At 41.0% G+C, this 26,189-nt stretch overlaps 3 gene segments (V, D, J or C); all 3 read right to left on the reverse strand.

The window, feature by feature from the left end:
* Positions 1-1,154: 1,154 nt before the first annotated feature.
* On the reverse strand, positions 1,155-3,945 carry LOC120302040. The segment is given in 2 exon segments: positions 1,155-2,059; positions 3,777-3,945. Coding segments are annotated over 2 exon segments (384 nt in total).
* Positions 3,946-17,676: 13,731 nt separating this feature from the next.
* LOC120302084 lies at positions 17,677-25,695 on the reverse strand. The segment is given in 6 exon segments: positions 17,677-17,685; positions 17,938-17,991; positions 18,644-18,807; positions 19,761-19,842; positions 24,045-24,322; positions 25,097-25,695. Coding segments are annotated over 6 exon segments (627 nt in total).
* On the reverse strand, positions 18,984-19,855 carry LOC120302039. The segment is given in 2 exon segments: positions 18,984-19,361; positions 19,761-19,855. Coding segments are annotated over 2 exon segments (414 nt in total).
* Positions 25,696-26,189: the final 494 nt, after the last annotated feature.

Here is a 26,189-nt window from a genome sequence, read left to right on the forward strand (position 1 = left end):
TGATCTGATTATTGTAAACGACAGGTGTGGAGGTTTATTGGGAGTTGTTTGGGGTTTTGATTTCTCTAAGCTGCCTGGAGACACCTTGATTGACATGTCCATTTTCTTAAATAAATGAAAATAAATAACTTTTGTGGATTTGCACCACTGAATTTGCGCAAAGCCATCTGAATGGCTATCCGCAGTCTACTTTGGGGGGCTGCCCACCACAAGGACAGATGTGAACTCAGTGCCAGGACAGTTATTCCCTCAGGGGGCTGGTCTAGAAGACCTCCAAGGTCCATTCTATTCTATTCTATTCTATTCTATTCTGTTCTGTTCTGTTCTGTTCTGTTCTGTTCTATTCTATCCTTTCTTCTACTTCACAAGATGCCTCCAGTTGCGGCAGACTATAGTCAATCACTACTATCATTGTCAGATGCTCTCAGCACCAGATGATGATAAACTGTGGGGTTGTTGGTCTTTCTTTATGTCCCTCCTTCCCTGGCTAAATTCTTTCTAGGTCCAGGTTTCACACACTTCCACAATAGCACAGACCCTGGTCTTAACTGCCCCAGGCATTAAAGTCAGGAGTTTGCTTGTTGGACAAATATGTTAAACAGGTTGATGGGCATTCAAACAATTCATCCAAGCACTGACCTACATTCATACAAGCACACCCTGCCTCATTAGGATGAAGTGTCTGGGCACATGTATGTTTGGGAACTCTGTGTTATTGGGTATTTTGAATTTTGTATGTCATCTTTAGTTATTTACGCACCTTAAATTGAAATGAGGAGGAGGAGGTGGTGGTGGTGGTAGAGGAAGAAGAGGAGAAGAAGAAGAAAGAGGAAGGAGGAGGAGGAGGAGGAGGAGGAGGAGGAGGAGGAGGAGGAGGAGAAGGAGAAGAAGAAGAAGAAGAAGAAGAAGAAGAAGAAGAAGAAGAAGAAGAAGAAGAAGAAGAAGAAGAAGAAGAAGAAGAAGAAGGAAGAAGAAGAAGAAGAAGAAGAAGAAGAAGAAGAAGAAGAAGAAGAAGAAGAAGAAGAAGAAGAAGAAGAAGAAGAAGAAGAAGAAGAAGAAGAAGAAGAAGAAGAAGAAGAAGAAGAAGAAGAAGAAGAAGAAGAAGAACAACAACAACAACAACAACAACAACAACAACAACAACAACCCTCTCAGGAAATCCTCTAATTAAACATCTTCAAAGAAGGCAAAACAATTATCTTATGGAGAAAGAAGACATGACAGTTTTCTTGCAAAATGTTCTTGCTATCTTTAGAATCTTCCATTTTCTTCCAGACCTAAAATAGTCCATTTCTCTGCCACCCAAAATGGGGTGGTCTGATTTACGCATTCCAATGGAGCCACAAATATTTCCAAGTTTTGGAGTGTCAGATTATCTGGACCTGATTTTTTTTCTATGCAATTCTGCCACGCCCAAACTTTGGTTCATTGCCTTCAATAAATGACAGTACTTCCCACTCTCTGTAGGATAATCCCATGTTTTGGTTTGGCAAAACCAAACCTTTATCCACAAGGATCCCCCGATGTCCTTGAGCCTTGCCAGTGGTGGGAATGTTCACCTGGTATATTCCTTCTTTCTTGCAAAACTCTGGAATACTTTGATTCACTTTCTAGTTGATAACAATGCATGCTGTGTCCACATGTGGCTTGTTTTGGGTCATCTGGTCCAATTCTGCATTCCAGTTCCACAGCTGAGATTCATTTTCCCTGCACAGAATTGCTCAGCCTTAGAGGGTTTTTGTACAGACAGCAGGTGTCTCTATATTGCTGTGATCTTGGGCCCCACAGAAATAGACAGCAGCATCTTTCATCTGCACCTTTGTGATGTTTAACTGACTCTCCTTCTTTTGCTTGTCAAAAGAGGCAATGAAATGTTCCTTCTTTTCCAATTCCACCAATGTAACTGTTAGGAGAAATACAGGTACTTTTTCTGGATATTGCCTATACCAATGCATTCCATAGACATTGGTGGAGGTGAACTGACAGGTGAGGGTGGAGTCATCTCCTTCTTTGATAACTTCTACAGGCTCCTGATCCACTCGGTCCTGGCATTGGACACCTGGAAGAGAAAAAACATGAGGATTATTCAGATTCCATGCAATGTTTGGATCTTTCCCCCTGTCTTGGGCATTCTGCTGCAATTTGCAGATGACTTACAAGGAGGCCAAAAAGAGGGTGAATATGTATCACCTGAAAAATAAGCATGTCTTTGGTTGTCTGTGGAGATTCTCAGTCATCCAGGTCATGGCTGTCCCAAAGGTACTTTTTCAAGAGGCAACTGGACTTCCTTGTTTTTCTTTGAAGACATTTTGCTTCAGAGTGGAAGAAGCTTCTTGGATGAGAAGTGAAACATCTTCAAAGAAAAAGAAGAAAGTTCAGTTGCCTCTTGAAAGAGCACCTTTGGGACATGTCTTTAGTTGTGATGCTTCAGCATATAAGGTCCTTCTGACTGTTCTTCAGAGGACCAATAGGGAGCTACACATCTTCTCCTTGGTTGCCCTCCACCTTTGGTGACAACCAGCGGGTGTCTTTCTAGCACTGTGCTCCATGCACAGAAATAGACAGCTGAATCCTTAAATTGGGTATTCTTCAGATACAAAGAGGTGGTCTTGTTATCTGTGTCCAGAGTCATTTCAAAATGATCCTTTGCTTCAGTCCCTGATATAGTCAGTAATATCATGAATTCTGGTTGGCCTCCTGGATATTGCTTGTACCACTGAAGACTGTATTCTGTTTCCTGATAGGAGCATTTCAAACGGATGGAGTCTCCTTCCTTAACTGAAAGAAATTGGTGCTCCTGCGTGATTCTCGCTTGATCTGATACAGCTATAACAGAAGATGCATGTTAAAAAAGGAGATGGATGATTACAACTGCTAGGTTGTTAGTAGGGCAATGTTGGAAGAAGGAATCTTTGCCTACTTTGCAAGAATGGTTTCTTAAAGTTTCCTACTTAGCGGAAATGGCAAAGATTTCGGCTTTCTTGAAAGATCAATCGCAAGAGAAGTACCTCTTTGTATGGAAAAGATGGATAAATTTTATACAATATAAATATGATATAAAAATATTATTTAGTTTTTGAATAATTTATATTTAAAGTTTAAGATTTTTTTTTCATTTTTTTCTCCTTTTTCTTGTTTCTTTTCTTTTTCTCTTTCTGCTTTCTAAATATGGGTGTTAAAGTATTTTATAATTTGTTTAATTATTGTAATCAAATTTGTATATGGTTTATTTGTGTTTAAAACTTTTTCTTTTAAATTTTAATTAAGCCTGTATTCAGCTCTGGGAAGGTTGGGGGAGGGTTGGGGTGGGTTGGGAGGGTTTGGGGAAGGGAACTTTTTTGTAAAATTTTAAAAATTTTCAATATATATATATAAAAAAAGGAGATGGATGGATGGATGAAAGAAGGAAGGGAGGGAGGGAGGGAGGGAGGGAGGGAGGAAGGAAGGAAGGAAGAAAGGGAGGGAGGGAGAGAGGGAGGGAGGATAATAGGGAGGGATGAAGCAAAAAGAATTCCACCAATAAATTTAGTTAGTTAAACCTTTAGAATTTGCAAAGGAGCCATTATCATTCAAAGTTTGCAATCCTATCTTCCACACTCTTAAGTGCTTAAATAAATCAATTTTCTGCTTGATGCTTTTGCTCGTTTCCTTGTTATGGCTTTTGAAAAAAATCATCTCCAAAGCTGAAGTTTTGAGGAGAGCTTGCTTCAATAAAAGTTAGTATAAACATTATTTCCATCAACGAATGAAAAAAAAAAATAAGATGAAAAGGATACCTGTGGAGATGGCCAGCAGCAAGGCAATGATCCTGCTCCTCAGATCTCCCATTCTTCTTTCTCTGCAGCAAGCAGGACAACTCTGTCACCAGAAACACAGGAAAGTGACAGCCCAGCCACAGTCTTGTGGGTGGCTTCATGCTCAAGCTTTCTGGGGATATGAGATCTGCTCAGCTCTGCTTTGACTCACGTACATCAAAGGAGGAACATACCACAAACCCAGGGCATAAAAACATTGTCTTAACTCATGTTCTTGTACAAACAAATCAGGTCTTCTCGTTTGAAAAATTCATGACATGGGTGCATTTCTGCTCTGCATGAGAATCGTGATAATCTTATTTATTTATTTATTTATTTATTTATTTATGAGACTTATATACCGCTTTAAGTGCAAACACTCTCTAAGCAGTGTACACCAGTAAGCAATGTATATATATATATATATATTTACATTGCCCCCAACAATCTGGGTCCTCATTTTACCTACCCCAGAAGGATGGAAGGCTGAGACAACCTTGAGCCGGTGAGATTTGAACCGCTGACCTGCTGAACACAGTCAGCTAAAGTGGCCTGCAGTACTGCACTCTAACTGCTGCGCCACCTCGGATCATTAAATAAGGAGAGCAGAAACCTCCCAGTGATGCATCTCTCAATGGGAATCTCTCCAGAGGGTTTCCTCTCAGCCTTACTGATCTTTCCTGAGGAAAGAGTCTTCTGAAGAAAGCGTCCTCTGGATCTTTGGATTTTGTTGGAATATTCATGAACAGGAAGAGTCATGTGGTGACTCAGTCAGCCAATGAGAAGAAAGTGCTACTGAGTCTGTGCAAAAAGAGTATTGAGTTAGGAGCTGGATTTCCAGTCTCAAGGTTTGTCTCTGGTCTGTCTCTGTAAGAAGTCTTCATTAAGCTATGTTGCTGTAAAGAAGAATGGTATTGTAAATATTTTTATATAAATATAAAGTTATTTTGAATCAACTAAATGCAGTCAACTGTGAGAGCTTCTGATTTATTTTTCACCAACAGAGAAATTAAAAATCTCTAACGGATTTCTCTTTCTATGAGAACTTGGAAGTTGAGCAAGGATTCTGGGTTTCTTCATGGAATTCTAGCCATGCAATTTGTTCCAATGCAAGGGCATCCATCTGTGGAGATTACTAGGTCCATCTGCCAGGTTATTTAGTCATGTTCTGGGGGATATTGGGAATGACAGTGGGACTCTTGGTCACAAGAGTTGGAAGCTGCTATTCGGGGCTCTGGAGGAAAGGTCGTACCTCCAGTAAAATTTGATAAACAAAGGGTATATCTAACACTGCATGTATTGACAGCAGTGAGGATTGTATTTGCTCAGCACTGGAAGAAGGAAGAAACACCATCAGATGAAGAGATAATCAAGAAGATATTGAACTGTGCTGAAATGGACAGACTCACACTGAGGATTAAAGAAAAAGAAGACAGAGAATATTTTCAAACGAGGAATTTATTTTATCAATGGCTGGAAAAACAGCCATTGAGACTAGGAATATAATTTGTATTACTGAACAAAACAAAAAGTAACCCAGATAACATGATGTTTATCAAACACTAATGAAATGTAACAATAGAAAACTAATTTTAAAAGGCAGCAAGTGAACAAGAGCCCCTGCAACACAGGAGATTTTACATCCTGCATCTAACCACTCCAGTGATGGAGCACCCCTGGTTTCTGAAGGCATGTTGTTCCACTGGTTGATTGTCCTCACTTCAGGAACTTTCTCCTTAATTCCAGGGTGCCTCTCTCTTTGATCAGTCAAATGTCCGATCAAATGTCTGAGAACAAAGCCAATTGGTTTCTTTTTTTTATTTAAAAAGTTTTATTGAAAGTTACAAAATAAACCCATCTACCCTCCCCCCAACCCCCACCCCCCGACTTCCCGGAGCCAAATACAGGGTATTTCAAACATATTAAACATAATCTAATTAAGTTAACAAATATATTAATCATAAGCTAAACAAGTTTAACAATTTATACAACAATAAAATCATACTTAAACCTTAACTCCCTTTAAACCAGTGTTTCTCAACCTTGACAATTTTAAGGCATGTGGACTTCAACTCCCAGAATTCCACAGCCAGCAGTGCTGGCTGTGGAATTCTGGGAGTTGAAGTCCACATGCCTTAAAATTGTCAAGGTTGAGAAACACTGCTTTAAACCTTAGTAACATATTATAAACAAATCATTTTATAATCAATTGTTGTATAAAAAAATTAAATTTAAATATTATTAATAATACTTATTATTTAATCATAAAATAAGTGGAACTTTTGAGTTCCATATTTAATCTTAATATAATCTATCCATCTTCTCCATACCATAATATATCTTTCTTGTGTATGATCCTTTAAATAAGCAGAAATTTTAGCCATTTCTGCTAAGTTAGAAACCTTAAATGTCCATTCTTCTAACGTAGGCAACGAATCCTTCTTCCAATATTGACCTATCAATAACCTTGCTGCTATAATTAAATTCAACATTAAAACAGTATCAAAGCCAATTGGTTTCTTAACTTTGCCAAGAGAACTGGATCCTGCTTACCCTTCAACACCCGAGGTCAAGCTCAACTTCATGACATGATTAGCCTACCTAACTCAATTGATGGCACCGTGGGAAAGGAAAATTGCAAGATCCATCTCTTCTTCCCTTGCTTCCCACTTTGCCAAGAAGACATATCTCTGCCTGGAAGATATTGCTCTCCATCCTTTTGGCACGAGATGTTGGGATTGTTATTTCTAGGAATAGAGGAATGGAATCAACACACAAACATTTCTTGAGATTTCTGATCAGGAGGAAGTCTCAGAGAGACCAAACAGTCAAGAGGAGGGCAACAGTGCCCCATTGAAACTCTTATGCTTTGCTAGAGTTAGGTTCCCTGTGGATGGGTTCCAGCATAAATCCAAAAGCTCAGAAGACAAAACCTCTGGCCCCAGTGACTGACCCAGATTGGATCCCTTTACAGCAGTGGTTCTCAACCTTTTTAATGCCGCGACCCCCAACCGGTCGTAAGTCGAGGACTACTCAACTGGTGCAGCACCGTTTGCACAATGGGACTTTTGGCAGGCTCAGCAGGGCAGAGACAGCCTGGACAATTCCTATTGGCTTTTGAAAGCTAATAGAATTAAACTCTATTCAAGAGAGTCTATTCTATTGTCTTTCAAAAGCCAATAGAATAAAAGGGAGTAGCACAGCTAAGGAAAAGGGGGGGAAAAATGGCGGACTGCGTTGTTTGGCGACCCTCGTGAAATGGTCGTTCGACCCCAAATGCGGTCCCAACCCACAGGTTGAGAACCACTGCTTTACAGTGTCCCCAGTTGAGAAATCTTTGCTAGAATCCAGCTGTGGTTCTACTGCCCTCTTGTGGAGAGAAAGGAAACAATGTTTAAGGTGAAAAAAAAACCCACATTCAGCAAAATTGGCCTGTAATCTCCAACTTTTCCTACCAGGATGAGTTTTGGGAAGAATCGTGTGACTGTAAGGTTCATCCTCACATCCACATGAAGACCACAGGGACATGCCCTGAAGACCACATTTTATGTCATGTCCTCATACCATTGTCATCTCATCCCTAATCCACAGCAGATATATTTTAAAGACAACTTTAACCATAGTAGTTTCTGTCCTCTTTCTGCAATATTTTGGTCATTCATTGCCAATGGGATTGATGATGGGTGGATGAATCCAAGTCTTTTGGGCCAGTTTAGACTTTTGCATGCATTTCCCTTCTATCTATTAACTGCAAGATTTTTTGGCTGCTGCGACAGGAGAGAGCAGACACTGTATAACCTCTGCCTCTATAACTTCCAAAGTGCTTGTCATGTTTTATAGAGATTCCTTTGGAAGGAGAACTAGACCTCATAATAGATAAATAAATCCAGGTTTAGTGTTAACAACAGCAAGGATATGTATACCTCAGAGTTGAATATTAACCTGGGATGGGGTTAATATTGGTTGATTTGATTATTGTAACTACAAGTCTGGGAGTTGTTCGGGGTTTTTTTTTTTCTAAGATGCCTGGAGTCACCTTGAATTATTTGGGCACTGGTCATATCCATTTTCTTAAATAAATAAATACATTTGGAGGTTTTCTCCACTGAATTTGCACTTGTGATGGCATGAAGCCATCTGAGTGACTATCCACAGCCTACTTTGGGGGACAGCCCTCCACAAGGACAGATGTGAACTCACTGCCTGGACAGTCGTTCCCTCCCTTTGGGGACAAGGTGGGTGGGATCATTTTGTCTGCTCCTACATCATTTGTCCTACTTCACAAGATGTCTCCAAATGCTACAGACCATACCCAATCACTGCTATCATTCTCCATCTCTCTCAGAACTAGTTGGCAATGAACCTGTAACCATTTGCTTGGGGTTCTGGGTCCTTCAGCGTTTCCCCCTTGCCGGGATGAATTCTGTCTGGATCCAGATTTCACATGCTTTCAGAGTAGACCCTGTTCTGAAGTATGCCAGGCATTAGTTAAAGTAACATTCAAGAGTTTGCTTGCTTGTTTGCTGGACAAATATGTTGAACAGGTTGATGGGCATTGAAGCAATTCATTCCAAGCGCCTATCTAAACTCATACAATCTACCTCATTCAGGTGAAGTGTCTGGCCACATTGGATACATGTGCAAATTTGGGACCTCTATGTTATGGGATATTTCAAATTTTGTATATCATCTTTAGTTATTTAAAGGACTTTTAAATTTAGGAGGAGGAGGAGGGAGGAGGAGGAGGAGGAGGAGGGGAAGAAGAAGAAGAAGAAGAAGAAGAAGAAGAAGAAGAAGAAGAAGAAGAAGAAGAAGAAGAAGAGGAGGAGGAGGAGGAGGAGGAGGAGGAGAAGAAGCAGAAGAAGAAGCAGAAGAAGAAGCAGAAGAAGAAGAAGAAGAAGAAGAAGAAGAAGAAGAAGAAGAAGAAGAAGAAGAAGAAGAAGAAGAAGAAGAAGAAGAAGAAGAAGAAGAAGAAGAAGAAGAAGAAGAAGAAGAAGAAGAAGAAGAAGAAGAAGAAGAAGAGGAAGAAGAAGAAGAAGAAGAAGAAGAAGAAGAAGAAGAAGAAGAAGAAGAAGAAGAAGAAGAAGAAGAAGAAGAAGAAGAAGAAGAAGAAGAAGAAGAAGAAGAAGAAGAAGAAGAAGAAGAAGAAGAAGAAGAAGAAGAAACAACAACAACAACAACCCTTGGAATATATTTATCAATAAATGACACAACTTCCCTCTCTTTGTTGGCTAATCCCATGGCCCATGCTTTGATTTGGCAACTGAGGATGGAACTTTTATCCACAAGGATCCACAATGTCCTTGACCCTTGTCAGTGGTGGGAATGTTCACCTTGTATGTTTTTTCCTCCTCACAACACCTTGGAATGTTTGGGTTCACTTTCCAGTTGATACCAATGAAGGTTATACCCACATGTGGCTTGTTTTGGGTCAGCTGGTCCAATTCCACATCCCAGTTCCCCAGCTGAGATTCATTTACCCTGCACAGAATTGCTCAGCCTTAGAGGGTTTTTGTACAGGCAGCAGGTGTCTCTGTGTTGCTGTGATCTTGGGCCCCGCAGAAATAGACAGCAGCATCTTTCATCTGCACCTTTGTGATGTTCAACTGACTCTCCTTCTTCTGCTTGTCTAAAGAGGCACTGAAATGTCCCTTCTTTTCCAATTCCACCGATGTAACTGTTAGGAGAAATACAGGTACTTCTCCTGGATATTGCCTGTACCAATGTATGCTATAGACGTTGTTGGAGCTGAACTGACAAGTGATGGTGGGATCATCACCTTCTTTGAAGACTTCTACAGGCTTCTGATTGACTTGGTCCTGGCATTGGACACCTGGAAGAGAAAAACATGGGAATCATTAAGTTGATTTTCAGGAACGTTTGGACCATTTCCCTGTTTTGAGCTTTCTGAAAAATTTGCAGATGACTTAGATGACAAATGGAGAAGACCTATAAAAAGGAAAATTTGAATGTCTTCGGTTGTGATGCTGTAGCTCAGGAAGTTCTTCTGATCTTTATTCAGAGGGCCACCAATACGCAGCTCAATTTCTTCTTCTTGGTTGCCCTCCACCTTTGGTGACAACCAGCAGGTGTCTTTCTAGCACTGTGGCTCCATGCACAGAAGTAGACAGCTGAATCGTTAAACTGGGTGTTCTTCAGATACAAAGAGGTGGTCTTGTTTTTTGTGTTCAGAGTCATCTCCAAATTATCCTTTGCTTCAGTCTTTGATGAATACAAGGCCATCAGGAATTCTGGCTGGCCTCCTGGACATTGCTTGTACCACTGAAGACTAGAAGCTGTTTCTGAATAGGAGCATTTCAGCTGGATGGAGTCGCCTTCCTTGACTGAAAGAAATTGGTGCTCCTGGGTGACTCTAATTTGACCTGATACAGCTGTAATAGAAGAGGATTGTTAAGAAAGGAGGAAGAGGAAGGAAGAAAGGAAGGAAGGGAGGGAGGGAGGGAGGGAGGAAGGAAGGAAGGAAGGAAGGAATCCACCAACAAGTTTATTTAGCTGATCTTTTAGAACTCCCAAAGGAGCAATTATCATTCAATGTTTGCCGAGCTACTTTACGTTATAAGATATTAAAACAAAATAATTTTCCTGCTGATGGTTTTGCTTATTTTCTTTTTATGGATTTTGAAAGATGCACCTTCTAAACCATTTTGAGGAGGCCTTGCTTCCCCCCCCAAAAAAAACCCAGTAAGCTAAAGATTATTTCCCTCAATAAATGAAGGAATAAGTAGCAAAGGATACCTGTGGAGATGGCCAACAGCAAGGCAACGATCCTGTTCTCCAGGTAAACCATTCTTGTTCCTTTCTCTGCAACAGGCAGAGCAACTCTGTCACTAGAAACACAGGAAAGTGAGTGCCTAGCCACAGTCTTCTGGGTGGTTTCATGTTCAGACCTTCTGGGGATCGAAGATCTGCTCATGTCTGCTTCGATCTAAGGAGGAGCATACCACAAATTGAGAACATAAAAGCCTTGTCTTAACTCACACTCTTGAGCAAACAAACAAAAGCAGGTACTGTTGTTTTCTAGCTGGGATAATTCATGATACATTTTATTTGTTTGCTCAAGAGTGAGTACATATGAGAATTTTCCTACCATGCATGAGAATGGTGATAGTTATTAAATAGGAAATGCAGAAACCTTCCAGTGACACATCTAAAGGGCATCCCTCTGATGTCATTTATAGAATCATAAGATCTTATGATTCTAAGAATCAGAGATCTTCTAGTCCAGCACCCTACAGAAGCTAAGGATTTTATACCATCCCAATCTCTTCTTAAAAGCCTCCAGTGATGGAGCACCCACAACTCCAGAAGGCAAGCTATTTTGTTAATTAATTGCTGTCAATGTCAAGAAATTTTTTCTAGGGTGGATCTGTCTTTAACAAGCTTCCACTTCTGGTCCTGCTCTTTGGTGCTTTGGAGAATAAGTCAATCTTATTGGCTGGGGACTGTTATAATCTCTAAATAATATCTACCTTTGTTCCAAATAACTTGCCCCTTGTGTTCTGTGGAGGAACTGACTGGATTCAGACCCAGAATTTTCTTCTAAGAAAAATGTCCTTTGGGTCTTTGGATTTCTCTTTCTATGGGAACTTGGAACTTCAGCAAGATTTTGGGGGCTTCTCCCTATAATATTTCTTGAGATTTCTGATCGAGATTCTACTGCCCTCTTGTGGGGACAAGCAGACAAGGATAGGATAGGATAGGATAGGATAGGATAGGATAGGATAGGATAGGATAGGATAGGAATTATGAATAGGATAGGATAGGATAGGATAGGATAGGATAGGATAGGATAGGATAGGATAGGATAGGATAGGATAGGATAGGAATTATGAATAGAATAGAATGGAATGGAATTTAATAGAATAGAATAGAATTAGAATAGAGTAGAGTAGAGTAGAGTAGAGTAGAGTATAGAGTAGAGTAGAATAGAATAGAATAGAATAGAATAGAATAGAATAGAATAGAATAGAATAGAGATTTGGAATAGAATAGAATAGAATAGAATAGAATAGAATAGAATAGAATAGAATAGAATAGAGTAGAGTAGAGTAGAGTAGAGTAGAGTAGAGTAGAGTAGAGTAGAGTAGAGTAGAGATTTGGAATAGAATAGAATAGAATAGAATAGAATAGAATAGAATAGAATAGAATAGAATAGAATAGAATAGAATAGAAAGTTGGAAGGGACCTTGTAGGTCATCTAGTCCAACCCCCTCCACCCTACCTGAAAGTTAGGGTCGAATAGTTTTGGGAAGAATAGTGTGATTGTAAGGCTCATCCTCACATCCTGACAAGCACCACACAAACGCCCCTTGAAAACTGTTTTTATCTCATGTTGTCGTACAGGTTGCCCTGGACAATTCACTTAGTGACCGTTCGGAGTTACAACGGCACTGAAAAAAACGTGATTTTTGGACCGTTTTTCACACTTACGACCATTGTAGCATCCCCATGTTCATGTGATCAAAATTCAGATGCTTGGGAACTGACTCACATTTATGACCATCGCAGTATCATGTGGTCATGTGTATCACCCTTTGCAACCTTCGGACAAGTAAAGTCAATGGGGACACCAGATTCATATAACAATCATGCTATTAATTTAACAACTGCAGTGATTCACTTAACATCAGTGGCAAGAAAGGTCGTAAAATGGGGGCAAAATTCACTTAACAAATGTTTCATCTAGCAGCAAAAAATTTGGGCTCAATTGTGGTCGTAGGTCAAGGACTATTTGTACCATTGCCACCTCATCCCCAGCACAGATATTTTAGAGTCATCCTTAGCTATTGAAGTTTTAAAGATTTTTTTTCTTCTTCTTCCTGGAATATTTCAGTCATTCATTGCAATGGGGTTGATGATGTGGTCCTCAGTGGATGATATCTGGGCCAGTTTAAGTTATTGTATGCAATCCTCTTCTATCTATTAACTACAATAATGTTTTTGGCAGCAATGGATGGAAACTCATCAAGGAGAGAAGCAACCTAGAACTAGGGAGAAATTTCCTGACAGTGAGAACAATCAATCAGTGGAACAACTTGCCTCCAGAAGTTGTGAATGCTCCAACACTGGAGGGTTTTTTTTTAAGTTTTTATGTTTCCATTTATTCAACATACAGAATACAATTTACAAGATAAAATAAATTCATAACCATTGGTACCGCCTGCCCATTCCCCCCAGGCTGCGTCCACCCTCTCTAATACCTTCCCTACTTCCCTCCTCTTTCTCTCCTCCCCTCCTACTCTCTTCCCTCCCCTTCTCCTCACCATCCTACTTCCTCCCTGCACCTTCCTCCCCTCTCATCCCTCTCAAACACAAGAATACAGCATAGGGGAAGTGCCCAAGCAGCACCTCTCTCATAAACAACCATATCTATATTATCCTTACCCACCCACTCACCCACCCATCCACCCTCAACCCTCCCCCCCCTCACTTCCCAGAGCAGAGTACAGGGTTATTAGTAACAAAATTAATTTAAAAAAAAGGAAAAGAGGAAAAGAAAAGAAAAAAATCATACTTACCGTAAATGCTGGCGTACAAGGCAACCCGGCGTATAAGACGACCCCCGTCTTTATAGCCGGGCCGCATTCCTAGAACGTCATCTTATATGCCGGAAACTACCAGTATTTCCGGCGTATAAGACGACTCGGCGTATAAGACGACCCCCGTCTTTGGCGCCGATTTCAGCGCTCGCGGAAGTCGCCTTATACGCCGGCATTTACGGTAGCCTTCAACTCCCCTTAAATTACATCATCATAAACAAATCTCTTCTACAACATTTGCTATAAAATTTACTTTAACATCATAATTTTATAAACAAATCCATTAATCATAAAATAAATGATACTTTGTAGTCCCATACTTTTTCTGAATATAATCTATCCATCTTCTCCATACAATAATATATCTTTCTTGTGTATGATCCTTTAAATAAGCAGAAATTTTTGCCATTTCTGCGAAATTAGAAACTTTAAATATCCATTCTTCTAAAGTAAGCAGCGAAACACTGGAGGTTTTTAAGAAGAGGCCGGACAGCTATTTGTCAGAAATGGTATAGGGTTTCCTTCCTGAGCAGTGGGTTGGACTAGATGACCTCCAATGTCCCTTCCAACTCTTCTACTCTACTCTACTCTGCTCTGCTCTACTCTGCTCTACTCTACTCTACTCTACTCTACTCTACTCTACTCCACTCCACTCCACTCCACTCCACTCCAAATCACTCTGTTATCCTATCCCAGTGATGGCGAACCTTTTAGAGACCAAGTGCCCCAAAACTGCCCCGCCCCCACCCCACCCCCCACAGGGCCACTCACTGCCTCCACGGCCCGCCGCAGATCACCCAGGCGGCCCAGCAGCGCCATGGTGGCTACGCCCTCTGCACTCCACACATCATCTGTGTGCAACAGTGTGCGAGGGTGGAGTCTTGCCCCGACTGCCCGGCTGCCATGTGCTTGGCTGTGATGCTCCATGTCTGCACCTGGGGACAACTCTCCTCCAGGGGGGGATGCTGGTGAGGAGGGGGCTGCAGGGAGAGGTAGGGCTGGGGCGACAGCACGCGTGCCCACAGAGAGGGCTCTGAGTGCCGCCTCTGGCACATATGCCATAGGTTCGCCACCATTGTCCTGTCCTATCCTATCCTATCCTATCCTATTCTAATATGCTCCAGTGAAGCTTAGAGAATATAGACACCTATAAAACTTCAGAAGAACTGGGGTTTCGGGTAGAAAGTGCTTTTTCTTACAGCACTTTGCCACTACAGCACAGAAGTAGTTTCCTGAATTCTGAAGATTCTTGTGGACACAAAAGGACCTAAGATGGATGATGTATTAGATCCCTCCCTTGGGCACAGCCTGGTCATTTCCTACATGGACTCTCAATCCTTGTTCACACAAAAATTGGTATTTGTTCTAGCCCAACTCTTCTGCTTTGATCTCCACCAACCAGACCAGAGGAACACGTGCGCCAGAGGAACACCAAAGAATACAGACACCTATGAAACTTCAGAAGAGCTGAGGTTTAGGTTAGGAGGTGTCTCCTTCCTACATCACTGTGTCTTGTACAGCACAGAAATAGTTTCCTGAATCCTGCAGCTGAGCTGTAGGGCGATGCAGCTGGCTTTCTTTCCCATTGTCCAAATACTTTGTCACAAAACCTTTATTATTCTGGCTTGCTTGAGAATATATAGATAGGATTAGAGATGGATGGGCCCCAGGCAGCTGATGGTACCAGAAATAGGGTTGATATTGGCTGGTATAGTTGCACTTCAGAATGAAAAGGCTTCCTTCTTGAACTTCCAGGTTTTCAGGTGTTTGGAAAACTTGGGCATCCAAGCTGCAGGCTGAGAAGGAAAGAAAAGGAGACACGGCTCTACAAGTAAGATGCTGCATTCCCACATACTGACCATCAGGAGGAAGAGGAAACTAGGAAACAATTGCAGAAACACAAATTCCTTACTCTTTGCTTGCCATGGTTCGGGTTAGGGCTAGGAACAGCTCTCATGTTCTTTCCAAGAGAGCCAGTTTCTTGTGGTTATTAAGGAATGGAATTAAAAAAGTGAGAGATGGTGAGTTCTCTTCCTCCTTTAGCATGAATCTGATGGGACACTTTTGAGAAGGAAAGGAAAGGAGAGATGGTTTCATAGGAAGAAAACAACCAAGTTCAGAGAGCACCAAGGTCTCCCTTATTCTTTGCTTTGCCATAGTTTGGGATAGGGCCAGGAACAGCTCTCATCTGCTTTCCAACACACCCAGTTTGATAAGTGGTTAAGGAACAAGGCTAGATGGCAGGAGAAGGTAAGTTCTAGTCCTTCTTTAACATCAAATCTGACTGGGGTACTTTGCTCCAGTCTCTTTTGTCAGCCCAACCCAGCTCCCAGGATTGTCGTTATGAGGAAAATAGGCAGGTGGGAACATCATCTATGCTTCCTTGAGCTGTACAAAATAAAGCTCGAATAGAAATCTCATCATAATTCTTGAACATTTTCACTTACACAGAATAAACAATCCAGTGAGAAGTGTCCTCCATTCAGCTTTCCAAATTCTTGAGAATGTTTTAAAAGTATTCATGCTTTGGCTGGTGTCTCCCCTTTCCAAGAGAAATAGAGAAGGCAATAATGCAGCGTCTCCCTTCTCAAACTGAGTCACTTTCTCTGTTTTCAAGGCTGCTCTTTGCTTTCCCCATCTAATGATTTTTCTTTTTTAAAAAAGGACTTGTGGTTAACCAAGCTGGGGGGGGAGAGAAAAACCAAACCTCCCTCTGTTAGGAACGAAAGCAAAATGAGTGCCATCTAGTGAGAAAACTACAAATAGTCATAATTTACCTTGGAGGAGCTACTGAGACAATGCAGTAACTGTTGCAGAAAGTGGCAGCCCCAAATAATTTTGGTCGATTGGATTTGCTACCACCTAACCAGGATCAGCCCAGCTTGGATGAGGCCACATGGAAATTTGCAGGATATAAATTTAATTGACATGCTGTGTTTTATTTAGCACTACAACAAAGTGAACGTAAATGATGCTGAATCAAACAGAGTCAAATTCGAGAAGACGATAGCAAGACTTTTCGGAATTTTTTTCTCAAACTGAGCATACGTGAATTCTCTTCTGTGGAAGAGTGCTGTCAAATTTCACCTACAAAATATGTTTCATAAAATTCTCAATTTCCAGGTTGTTTAAGGAAGGGCAGATAATTTAAATTATTTCCACATGAGATGTGTAGATAAATATTTAGCCATTCCTAATCAGGGACATGCAGAGTCCATTATTCTCAATAATTGTTCAATTATTATTAGCTCTGTCATGGGTAGTGGAGAATTAAGAAGCAGTAGCCCAACACATCTTGAGTGGTAATCAACAAAGGCAAGCTATGTGAGAACTTTAGATAACATCATCTGATTTTCACATTAAGAAAACCAAGATCATGGCATCTGGCCCTCTCAATTCCTAGCAAATAGATGGGGAAGAAATGGAGGTAGTGACAGATTTTATCTTCCTGGGCTCCAAGATCACCGCAGATGGGGACTGCAGTCAAGAAATTAAAAGATGCTTGCTCCTGGAGAGGAAAGCTATAGCAAATCTAGACAGCATACTAAAAAGCAGAGACATCACCCTGCCAACAAAAGTACGTATAATCAAGGCCATGGTTTTCCCAGTTGCAATGTATGGCTGTGAAAGTTGGACCATAAGAAAAGCTGAGCACCAAAAATTGAGGCCTTTGAACTATGGTGCTGGAGAAGACTCCTGCGAGTCCCCTGGACTGCAAGGCGATCAAACCGGTCAGTCCTAGAGGAGATCAACCCTGGCTGCTCTTTAGAAGGCCAGATCCTGAAGTTGAAACTCAAGTAGTGTGGCCACCTAATGAGAAGGAAGGACTCACTGGAGAAGAGCCTAATGCTGGGAAAGATGGAGGGCAATAGAAGAAGGGGACGACAGAGAATGAGATGGCTGGATGGAGTCACTGAAGCAGTAGGCGTGAGCTTAAATGGACTCCAGAAGATGGTAGAGGACAGGAAGGCCTGGAGGAACGTTGTCCATGGGGTCACAATGGGTCGGACATGACTTCACAACTAACAACAACAATCTGATTTTCATTGACCCTACTGTAAGATAATTGTGTTGACTTCTTTGGAAAAGTTATAAACCTCTTCAATCTCAAAAAAAAAAAAAACCTCTAAGCAATTGTAGGAACTCAGCACACCCCCTCAGAGAAGGAAATATTTTGGGGGATATTTTAAAAAAGGCAAAATATTTTATATTTTTCCAAAGGAATAATGGGAGAAAATCTTAAAAGGCAGAAACTTCTCCCTCTCCCCCAGGCAGAAACTGAGCAGGCTAGCTCTGTAGAAATGCAGATTTGATCATCCTATTCACGAAGACTGGGCCAGGAAGCATGGAGCAGATGGGATTAGAAAGACAAAGACCCCTAAAATCTACATCTCCCACCCAAAATCTAAAGGCATGAACTTTAGGACACAATAGGATTAACCCACCACCATTAGAATACCAAAAGGGCACACGGAAGCTCAGGTCAAAGTTCATTGCACAGGAACAGGAAGGACCTCAAATACAAAGCCACAGGAACAGGAACAACTCTAAACACAAAAGCCCAAGAAGGTATAAAAAACCACCACTCCCAGCTCCGTTTTGTCAGCCTACCCAGAAACATGCTGTGTCACTGAAGTTTCTGGCATCTAAATAAACTGAACCTTCTTTCCTAAGCAGTCCCCATTTTGTTTATTCCTGGCTTGGATTGGACCCTGATGAAGATTTTTCTTTCAACACAATGTAAAGAAACAGCAGTGACCAACACCCAATGGAAGACACTTCAAATGATAAAGAAAAAACAGAAAGTAATAGCCCCATCAATAATCAACATGACTTCCCACTATTTGTAGATTAATTCCATGGCCAATATTTTGGCTTGGCAAATGAGGATGTAGTTTCTATCCACAAGGAACCCCAAAGTAATTGAGCTTTGCAAATGGTGGGAATGCACATCTTGGATATATCATTTTTTCCTCTCCCTTGCAACACCATGAATGTTTCTTTTTTCACTTTACGACTGACACTAATGCAGGTGATACACACACATAGCTTGCTCTGGGTCAGTAGATCCAACTCTGCATCCCAATTTCACAGCTGAGGTGTGCACAGAATTACTTCACTTTAGAGGGTTTTTGTACAGGCAGCAGGTGCCTCTGTGTTACTGTGATCTTGGGTCCCGCAGAAATAGACAGCCGCATCTTCCATCTGCACCTTTGGGATGCTGAAATGACTCTCTTTCTTCTTCCTATCAAAAGAAGCTCTGAAGTAGCCCTTTTTCTCCCATTTCACCGATGTAACCGTTAGGAGAAATCCAAGGGCTTCTCCTGGATATTGCCTGTACCAATGCATGCCATAGACAGTGCTGGAGTTGAACTGACAGATGATGACGGCATCATCTCCTTCTTTGATGATTTCTACAGGCTTCTGATCCACTCGGTCCTGACATTGGACACCTGGGAGAGAAAGACATGGGGGTCATTCAGATTCCATAGAACATTTGGACCTTTTTCCTTATCTTGGGGATTCTGCTGCAATTTGCAGATGACTTACAAAGAGGCCAACAAAGGGAGAATATATATCAGCTAAAAAAATAAGCATGACTTTGGTTGTGATGCTTTAGCTCATAGAGTTCTCCTGATCTTTCTTCAGAGGGCAAATACACATCTTCTCCTTGCTTGCCCTACATCTTTGATGACAACCAGCGGGTATCTTTCTAGCACTGTGCTCCATGCACAGAAATAGACAACTGAATCCTTAAGCTGAGTGTTCTTCAGATGCAAAGAAGTCATCTTCTTATCTGCCTCCAGAATCATTTCAAAATGATCCTTTTCTTCGGTCCCCGATGTAATCAGGAACATCATGAATTCTGGCCGGTCTCCTGGATATTGCTTATACCACTGAAGAGAGTATCCTGTTTCCTGATAGGAGCAGTTCAGCTGGATGGAGTCTCCTTCCTTAACTGAAAGAAATTGGTGATCCTGGGTGACAGTAGGTTGACCTGATACAACTGGAAGGGAATGGAAACATTAGGAAAAATGATGGAGGGAGGGAGGGAGGGAGGGAGGGAGGGAGGGAGGGAGGAAGGAAGGAAGGAAGGAAGGAAGGAAGGAAGGAAGGAAGGAAGGGGAGGGGAGGGGAGGGAAAGGGGGACTCCACCAACAAATTTAGTTAGCCAATTCTTTAGAATTTTCAAAGGAGCAATTATCATTTAATGTTTGCAATTCTTCCTTTACGCTCTTAAATATTTAAAGAAATTAATTTTCTCATTAACACTTTTGCAGACTTTCTTATCATAACTTTTTAAAAATTCAACTCCTAAACTACCTTTCTGAGGCTTTACTCCCCAAAAAAGTAAGCATAAACATTATTTCCATCAATAAATAAAAACATAAGATAAAAAGAATACCTGTGGAGATGGCCAGCAGTAAGGCAACGATCTTGCCTCCCAGATTTCCCATTCTTTTTTCTCCACAATAGGCAGGACAACTCTGTCACCAGAAACACAGGAAATGTGAAAGCGCATACACAGTCTTGTGCGTGTTTTATGCTCAGACCTTCTGAAGATTGAAGACCTGCTCATATCTGCTTTGATTCATGTAGATCAAAGGAGAAGCATACCACAATCCCAGATCACAGAATTTATGTCTTAACTCACAACCTTGAGGAAACAAGCCAAAATAGTACTGTTGTTTTCTAATATGAACAATTCACTGCACAGAACATATGTCAGTATTTCAACCATGAATGAGAACAGTGATAATTGTTAAATAAGAAATTTATTATCAGTGCTGCATCCAATGGAGATAACTAAAGTCATTCTCTTTCAGCCTCGTTGACCTTTTTCTAAAATTTCACACAGTTATATAGATTTCCTTTTTTTAAAAAATAGTTTTATTCATTTATAACATGAAATATGAAATTACAAAAGCAAATTGTAGGGGACAACATTAGAGAAAGGGAAAATGAAAAAAGTGTGAAGAAGGAGAGGGGAAGAAACAAAAGGCATTGACTTCCAACTCTGTTGCAGTAAAATCAGACATTAAAATCAAATCTCAACTTTTTACATTTCTATAGTAGTATGCACTGGCCATTTCTGTTTCGGCAAATCAGTCTAATCGGTAAAACCCAAAGTCATAATATCATTTTTTTTCACCTCAAGCACAAAGTCCAGAAGTGGTTTCCAAGTAGAAACAAAAATACTTATGCTCTTTTCCTTTATGAGCACATTCAATTTGGCCATCTCTGCTAATTCCATCAGCTTTTGGAACCATTCGTCCATGGTGAGAATCAAGGCATCCTTCCACTTTTGTAGAATTCCTTTCATTCTTCCAAGTTTTTCCTCAAGAGTTTCCTTTACTTACGCAGAGAAAATAACCCAAATAAGATTCCCCAGAGAATTAGAGAAGTTCTCCAAACCAACCTGGAAGGCACAGATGGTCTTGAATGGGCTACCTTCTTCCTAGAAAATCAGTACTATAAACAAGAACTTTTCTCATGGGCATTGGTGAGTCTTCTCAATGAAGTTCTTCTCAGACTCCAGAGCTTCTTATTGCCATCTAGTGGGGAGAAGAAACAAGACTTCATGAAAAGAAGCTATAAAACCTTTTCCAGGTAGACCTAGTCTAGAATAGGAGACAGATTAACAGTAAGGATAGAAAATGTTATGGTCAGGTAGATGACTGATGAGCTGACTGATTGACTGATTTATTTCTAATTGCTCTAATCAGTGAATATAGGTCACTTATAAATAAATCAAGAACAGCCTTCTGTTGACTTGGGATGGATGGAAAGAACTTCAGTTTAACCAGTGGGGGAAAGGCCTGTAAAATGGAAATGAAGGTAAAGCAGATAAGAAATGAAAATGAAGGTAAAGCAGATAAGAAATGAAAATGAAGGTAAAGCAGATAAGGAAGGAAGGAAGGAAGGAAGGAAGGAAGGAAGGAAGGAAGGAAGGAAGGAAGGAAGGAAGGAAGGAAGGATCAGAGAAATGGAAGGGAGGGAAGGAGAGAGGGAGGAAAGGGAGGGAGGGTCAGAGAAAAGGAAGGGAGGGAAGGAGGGAGGAAGAAAGGAAGGACCAAGTAAGAAGAAAAGGTAATCTTTATTGTAATTTTTTTACTGTGGGCATCCTGGCACACATTAAAAATGAAATTCTGTTACCTACTCTCAAAAGTGTACACACATAAAACACACATATAGACACGCTATATACATACATATGTATATACCTACACCCTTACATATAAATTCATATAAATATTAATCACTGTCCATTTTGAACACATAACAAAAGAGGGTTGAGGGTTCAAAAGGTTAAAAGGACAAAACTGTGACTTAATCTGGACGTTCTGCTTCGGATACCAAGAAACCCCCCCCCCAAGGAAAACAGGTCATGAAGAGAATGTGTAGTGTCCTAGACCAGTGGTTCTCAACCTGTGGGTCGGGACCCCATTTGGGCTCAAACGACCATTTCACGGGGGTCGCCAAACAACGCAGTCCGCCATTTTTTTCCCCCTTTTCCTTAGCTGTGCTACTCCCTTTTATTCTATTGGCTTTTGAAAGCCAATAGAATAGACTCTCTTGAATAGAGTCTAATTCTATTGGCTTTCAAAAGCCAATAGGAATTGTCCAGGCTGTCTCTGCCCTGCTGAGCCCGCCAAAAGTCCCATTCTGCAAACGGTGCTGCACCGGTTGAGTAGTCCTCGACTTACGACCGGTTGGGGGTCGCGGCATTAAAAAGGTTGAGAACCACTGTCCTAGACAATCTTGTGGACCCTGCTCAAGCAGTGCTTACATGCCATGTCCTGGATAGAAGGGAGTGAACTGCCAATAATCAATAAGTATTGATTCAGTTTGGTTTGGTTTGTTCTGTTCTTGGAACAGAAACTTTGCTTTTCTCCACATAGACCTTGTGTATCTTTTAGGAATTTGAAAAACACCATCTTATGCCCCATTTCTCTTTTTTCAAAGCTAAACATACCCAAACCTTTCAATCTCTCTTCTTAGAATTTAGAAGTCCCCAGATCTTCCTTGTTGCTCTTCTTTGAACCTCTCCAGTTTCTTTAGGGGCACAACCAGATTGTGGTTTTTTTTTTTCTAGCCCTTGACCAAGCTGAAAAAGATGCCATCATAAATTGTGCTACATAGATGGCCAGTCCTTATTCTGCCTCACTGATAAGAATGGAGAATAATAATGTCTTTAGAGTTTTTAGATGGAATAAGTTAAGGAAAGAGATGAATGAATTTCAATAGTTTTCCCCCTCATCCAAGCATTATATGCTAAAGGCAGAACAAAAAATATCAAGCACCAATCAGGTAGGGATGCGAAAGGAAAACTGTGGTTGGGTGCTTTTTGTACTTGGTTTAAAGTATCTGGTAACGTTGGAGAACCAGTTTTATGTAGTGGTGAAGGCATCATGCCAGATATGGGGAGAGTGTTAATCTTCTCTTAGGCACAAAATTGGCTGGGGCTGTCTTTGGGTTGCTCACTCTCTCTCAACCCTAGGAAGAAGGCAAAAGTCATTTTGGAAAATACCATCAAGCAAATGCATGGATTTGCCCAGGCAGTCAAGATTGACTCAAAGATAGCAAAACTAATCCCATAAAATCAGAATTGAGCAGGAAAATACTTTAGAGGTCTTCTAGTCCAGCCCCCTGCTCAAGCAGGAGAACCTATAGTACCATCTCAGACAAATGACTGTCTAGCTTCTTCTTAAAACCTGCAGTGATGGAGTGCCCACAACTTCTGATGGCAATTAGGTTTCTCCTTAATTCCAGGTTGCTTCTCTCCTTGATTAGTTTCCATCCGTTGTTTCTTGCCTTGCCTTCTGGTGCTTTGTAAAATAAATTGACCCCCTCCTCCTTGTGGCAACCTAACAAATACTGAAATATTGCTATCTTGTCCACCCTCCAGGCCTTGTTTTCTCTAGACTGGCCATACCCAAATTCTGCAACCGTTCTTCATTAATACACAGTGAATCCTTTTTCTAAAAAAAAAAAGTGGGTTTAATGCTCTTCTAAAGGATCATTAAACTCATTCCCAAAATATTCTGGCTGACAAAGAAGGGGTGCAGGAATCATAATAATGAGTAAGTTCTTGACTACCATGCAAGTAAATTGTCTTTACATGTCTTTGGATGTGGGAGAGAATTTCAGATAATCTAGACCTTAAGTGATGGCGAACTTTTTAGAGACCGAATGCCCAAACTGCAACCCAAAACCCATTTATGCATCGTCAGGTGGCAGGTGGGTGTGGTCCATTGGGTGGGCGTGGCTGCAGTGGTAACGGTAGACTGGGTGGGTCTAAAAAGTTCAATCAATCAATTCCAACTTTGCAAGATCTTTTTTTTCCCCGCAAGAAGTTGAAATTGACTGACTGATTGAACCTTTTTTTTTTTTTTTTTTGCACACAGCGGCCGAGGCCTAAAGCGAAAAGGTTTTATAAAACCCAGCTGAAGGCGTAGCACTCAAGCGATGGTGCGTATGCCCACAGAGAGGGCTCTGAGTGCCACCTCTGGCACCCTTGCCATAGGTTCGCCACCACTACCTTAAGGGTTTCACTTAAAGCAGTTGTCCCAACCTTATTGATTAAGCTAAGAAAAATGGGGCAACTTAGTTAAGATATAGAGGAAGCTTCAGAGTCACTCAAGTTTTGATTGTGGGTTTGTGACTTCCTGAATCGCTGTGCATTCACAGCACAAAAATAGGTTCCTGAGTCTTGAAGCAAAGAGCTGGGAAGGTGGAGGCAACTTCTCTGACCGTTATCCAGGTACTCTGCTGTGTATCCTTTTTCAGTGATGTTCTTACTGGAAGTTATGGACAAGAGGTAGGAGAGTGGCATTCTGGGCACTTGCCTGTACCAATGGAAATAACTGTAGGCAGCATTGTTCTTACAAGTGATAGTGACCCTGTCTCCTTCCTTGAGGTCCTGATACACCGGTGTCTGTGTCACTTGGGAAATGGAAATCCAGACTGCAGAGACATGATTTCAAGGTAAGGTTGAGATTTATGTCGAATGAACACAGCAAGCATTGCTTTGACAGAAAACAATCACGGCTAAATGCTGGAAAACATGTTATTTGCAACAGATTTGATACAACTTCCTTCTTTCTTTCTTTCCTTCCTTCCTTCCTTCCTTTCTTCTTTCCTTCCTTCCTTCCTTCCATACTTCCTCCTTCCTTCCTTCCTTCCTTCCTTCCTTCCTTCCTTCCTTCCTTTCTTCTTTCTTTCCTTCCTTCCTTCCTTCCATAGTTCCTCCTTCCTTCCTTCCTTTCTTCCTTCCTTCCTTCCATACTTCCTCCTTCCTTCCTTCCTTCCTTTTCCCTTTCTCATTTCCTCCTTTTCTTCTTTTCTTTCTACTTTCTATCCTTCCATCCATCTTTCCATCCTTCCATCCTTCCATCCATCCATCCATCCATACATACATACATACATAAAGACAGCCACTGATACTTTTATTAATTAATAGTGAACTTTAAAATTTCTGAATTAAAAAATAGACTTAAACAGCATTCCTGTGTCCATCAACATCTAAATAGCCAATTTATGGTATAAATAATAATCAAAACTGCCCTCCTTCCTTCTCCTTCTCCTTCTCCTCTGCTTTCTTCTTTTTTCCTCCTCTTTCTCCTTCTTCTTTTCTTTCTTCTCCTCATCTTTCTCTTTTTTCTTTTTTGCCTTCTCCTTCTTGTCCCTCTCTTTCTCCTCCTCCTCCTCCTCTCCTATTTTTTCAAGAGATAAACTTACAATTGAAATTAAAACAGAAGAAAAATAACCAGGAATCCATGCCTGAATGTTCTTGCTTTGACTACAACTTGCATCAAAAATGTGAAATTGAACAACCACCATTTCTCATTGCGTTCTGACTTGGGTGTAACAAAGGATGTGGTTACGTGACATCTATAGGAAACAATTATTTTATTTGCAAGGGGGGAGAGAAAGAAGAGGGAGGGAATCCCAGTGATTGTATTAAATCTTTTTTTACCAAGTTAGAAAGATAAAAATAATAATAAAAAGTTAGAAAAAAAAAGAAAAAAGTTTAAAGCAACAAAAGACACAAAATAGAAAAAGAAAACAGAGAGCTAAGGAAGCAGCTTCCAATCTTCTTCACAGCAATTATAGAGATAGTTTAAAATCACTTCTTCCCTTCCAAATTATATAACATAGCTTTTTTCTTCCCATGTTCTTCCCTTAGTAAGCAGTAAATCCAGTTCATTTTTAATCCATGGTCAGCAAAAAGTCCATAAAAGGGTTTCAGGTCAAAAAGCCCATTAAGGATAGGCAGCTGAATCCACACGCATTGGGCTCCATGTTCCACTTCTCAGTGGGACCCACTTTGCAATGATTATCTAAGTCAAAAGCCATAATTTGAAATCTTCCTCTGGGGCAGTGGTCTCAACCTTTTTAATGCCGCGACCCCCAACCGGTCGTAAGTCGAGGACTACTCAACCGGTCATAAGTCGAGGACTACTCAACTGGTGCAGCACCGTTTGCAGAATGGGACTTTTGGCGGGCTCAGCAGGGCAGAGACAGCCTGGACAATTCCTATTGGCTTTTGAAAGCCAATAGAATAGACTCTCTTGGATTCTATATCCCATTCTGCAAACGGTGCTGCACCAGTTGAGTAGTCCTCACAGCTACGACCGGTTGAAAAAAATGGCGGACTGCGTTGTTTGGCGACCCCCGTGAAATGGTCGTTCGACCCCAAATGGGGTCCCAACCCACAGGTTGAGAACCACTGCCTCTGGGGTGACATGGAAGTGGGGAGGATGCAGGGCAGGAAGAGGGGATTGTGAGATGAAAAGCAGTGCATAAACAATACATGTATCCCTTGACATCT

Source organism: Crotalus tigris, unplaced genomic scaffold, assembly GCF_016545835.1.
Source record: "Crotalus tigris isolate CLP2741 ecotype Arizona unplaced genomic scaffold, ASM1654583v1 scf7180000024422.1470167, whole genome shotgun sequence".
Lineage (NCBI taxonomy): Eukaryota > Metazoa > Chordata > Lepidosauria > Squamata > Viperidae > Crotalus > Crotalus tigris.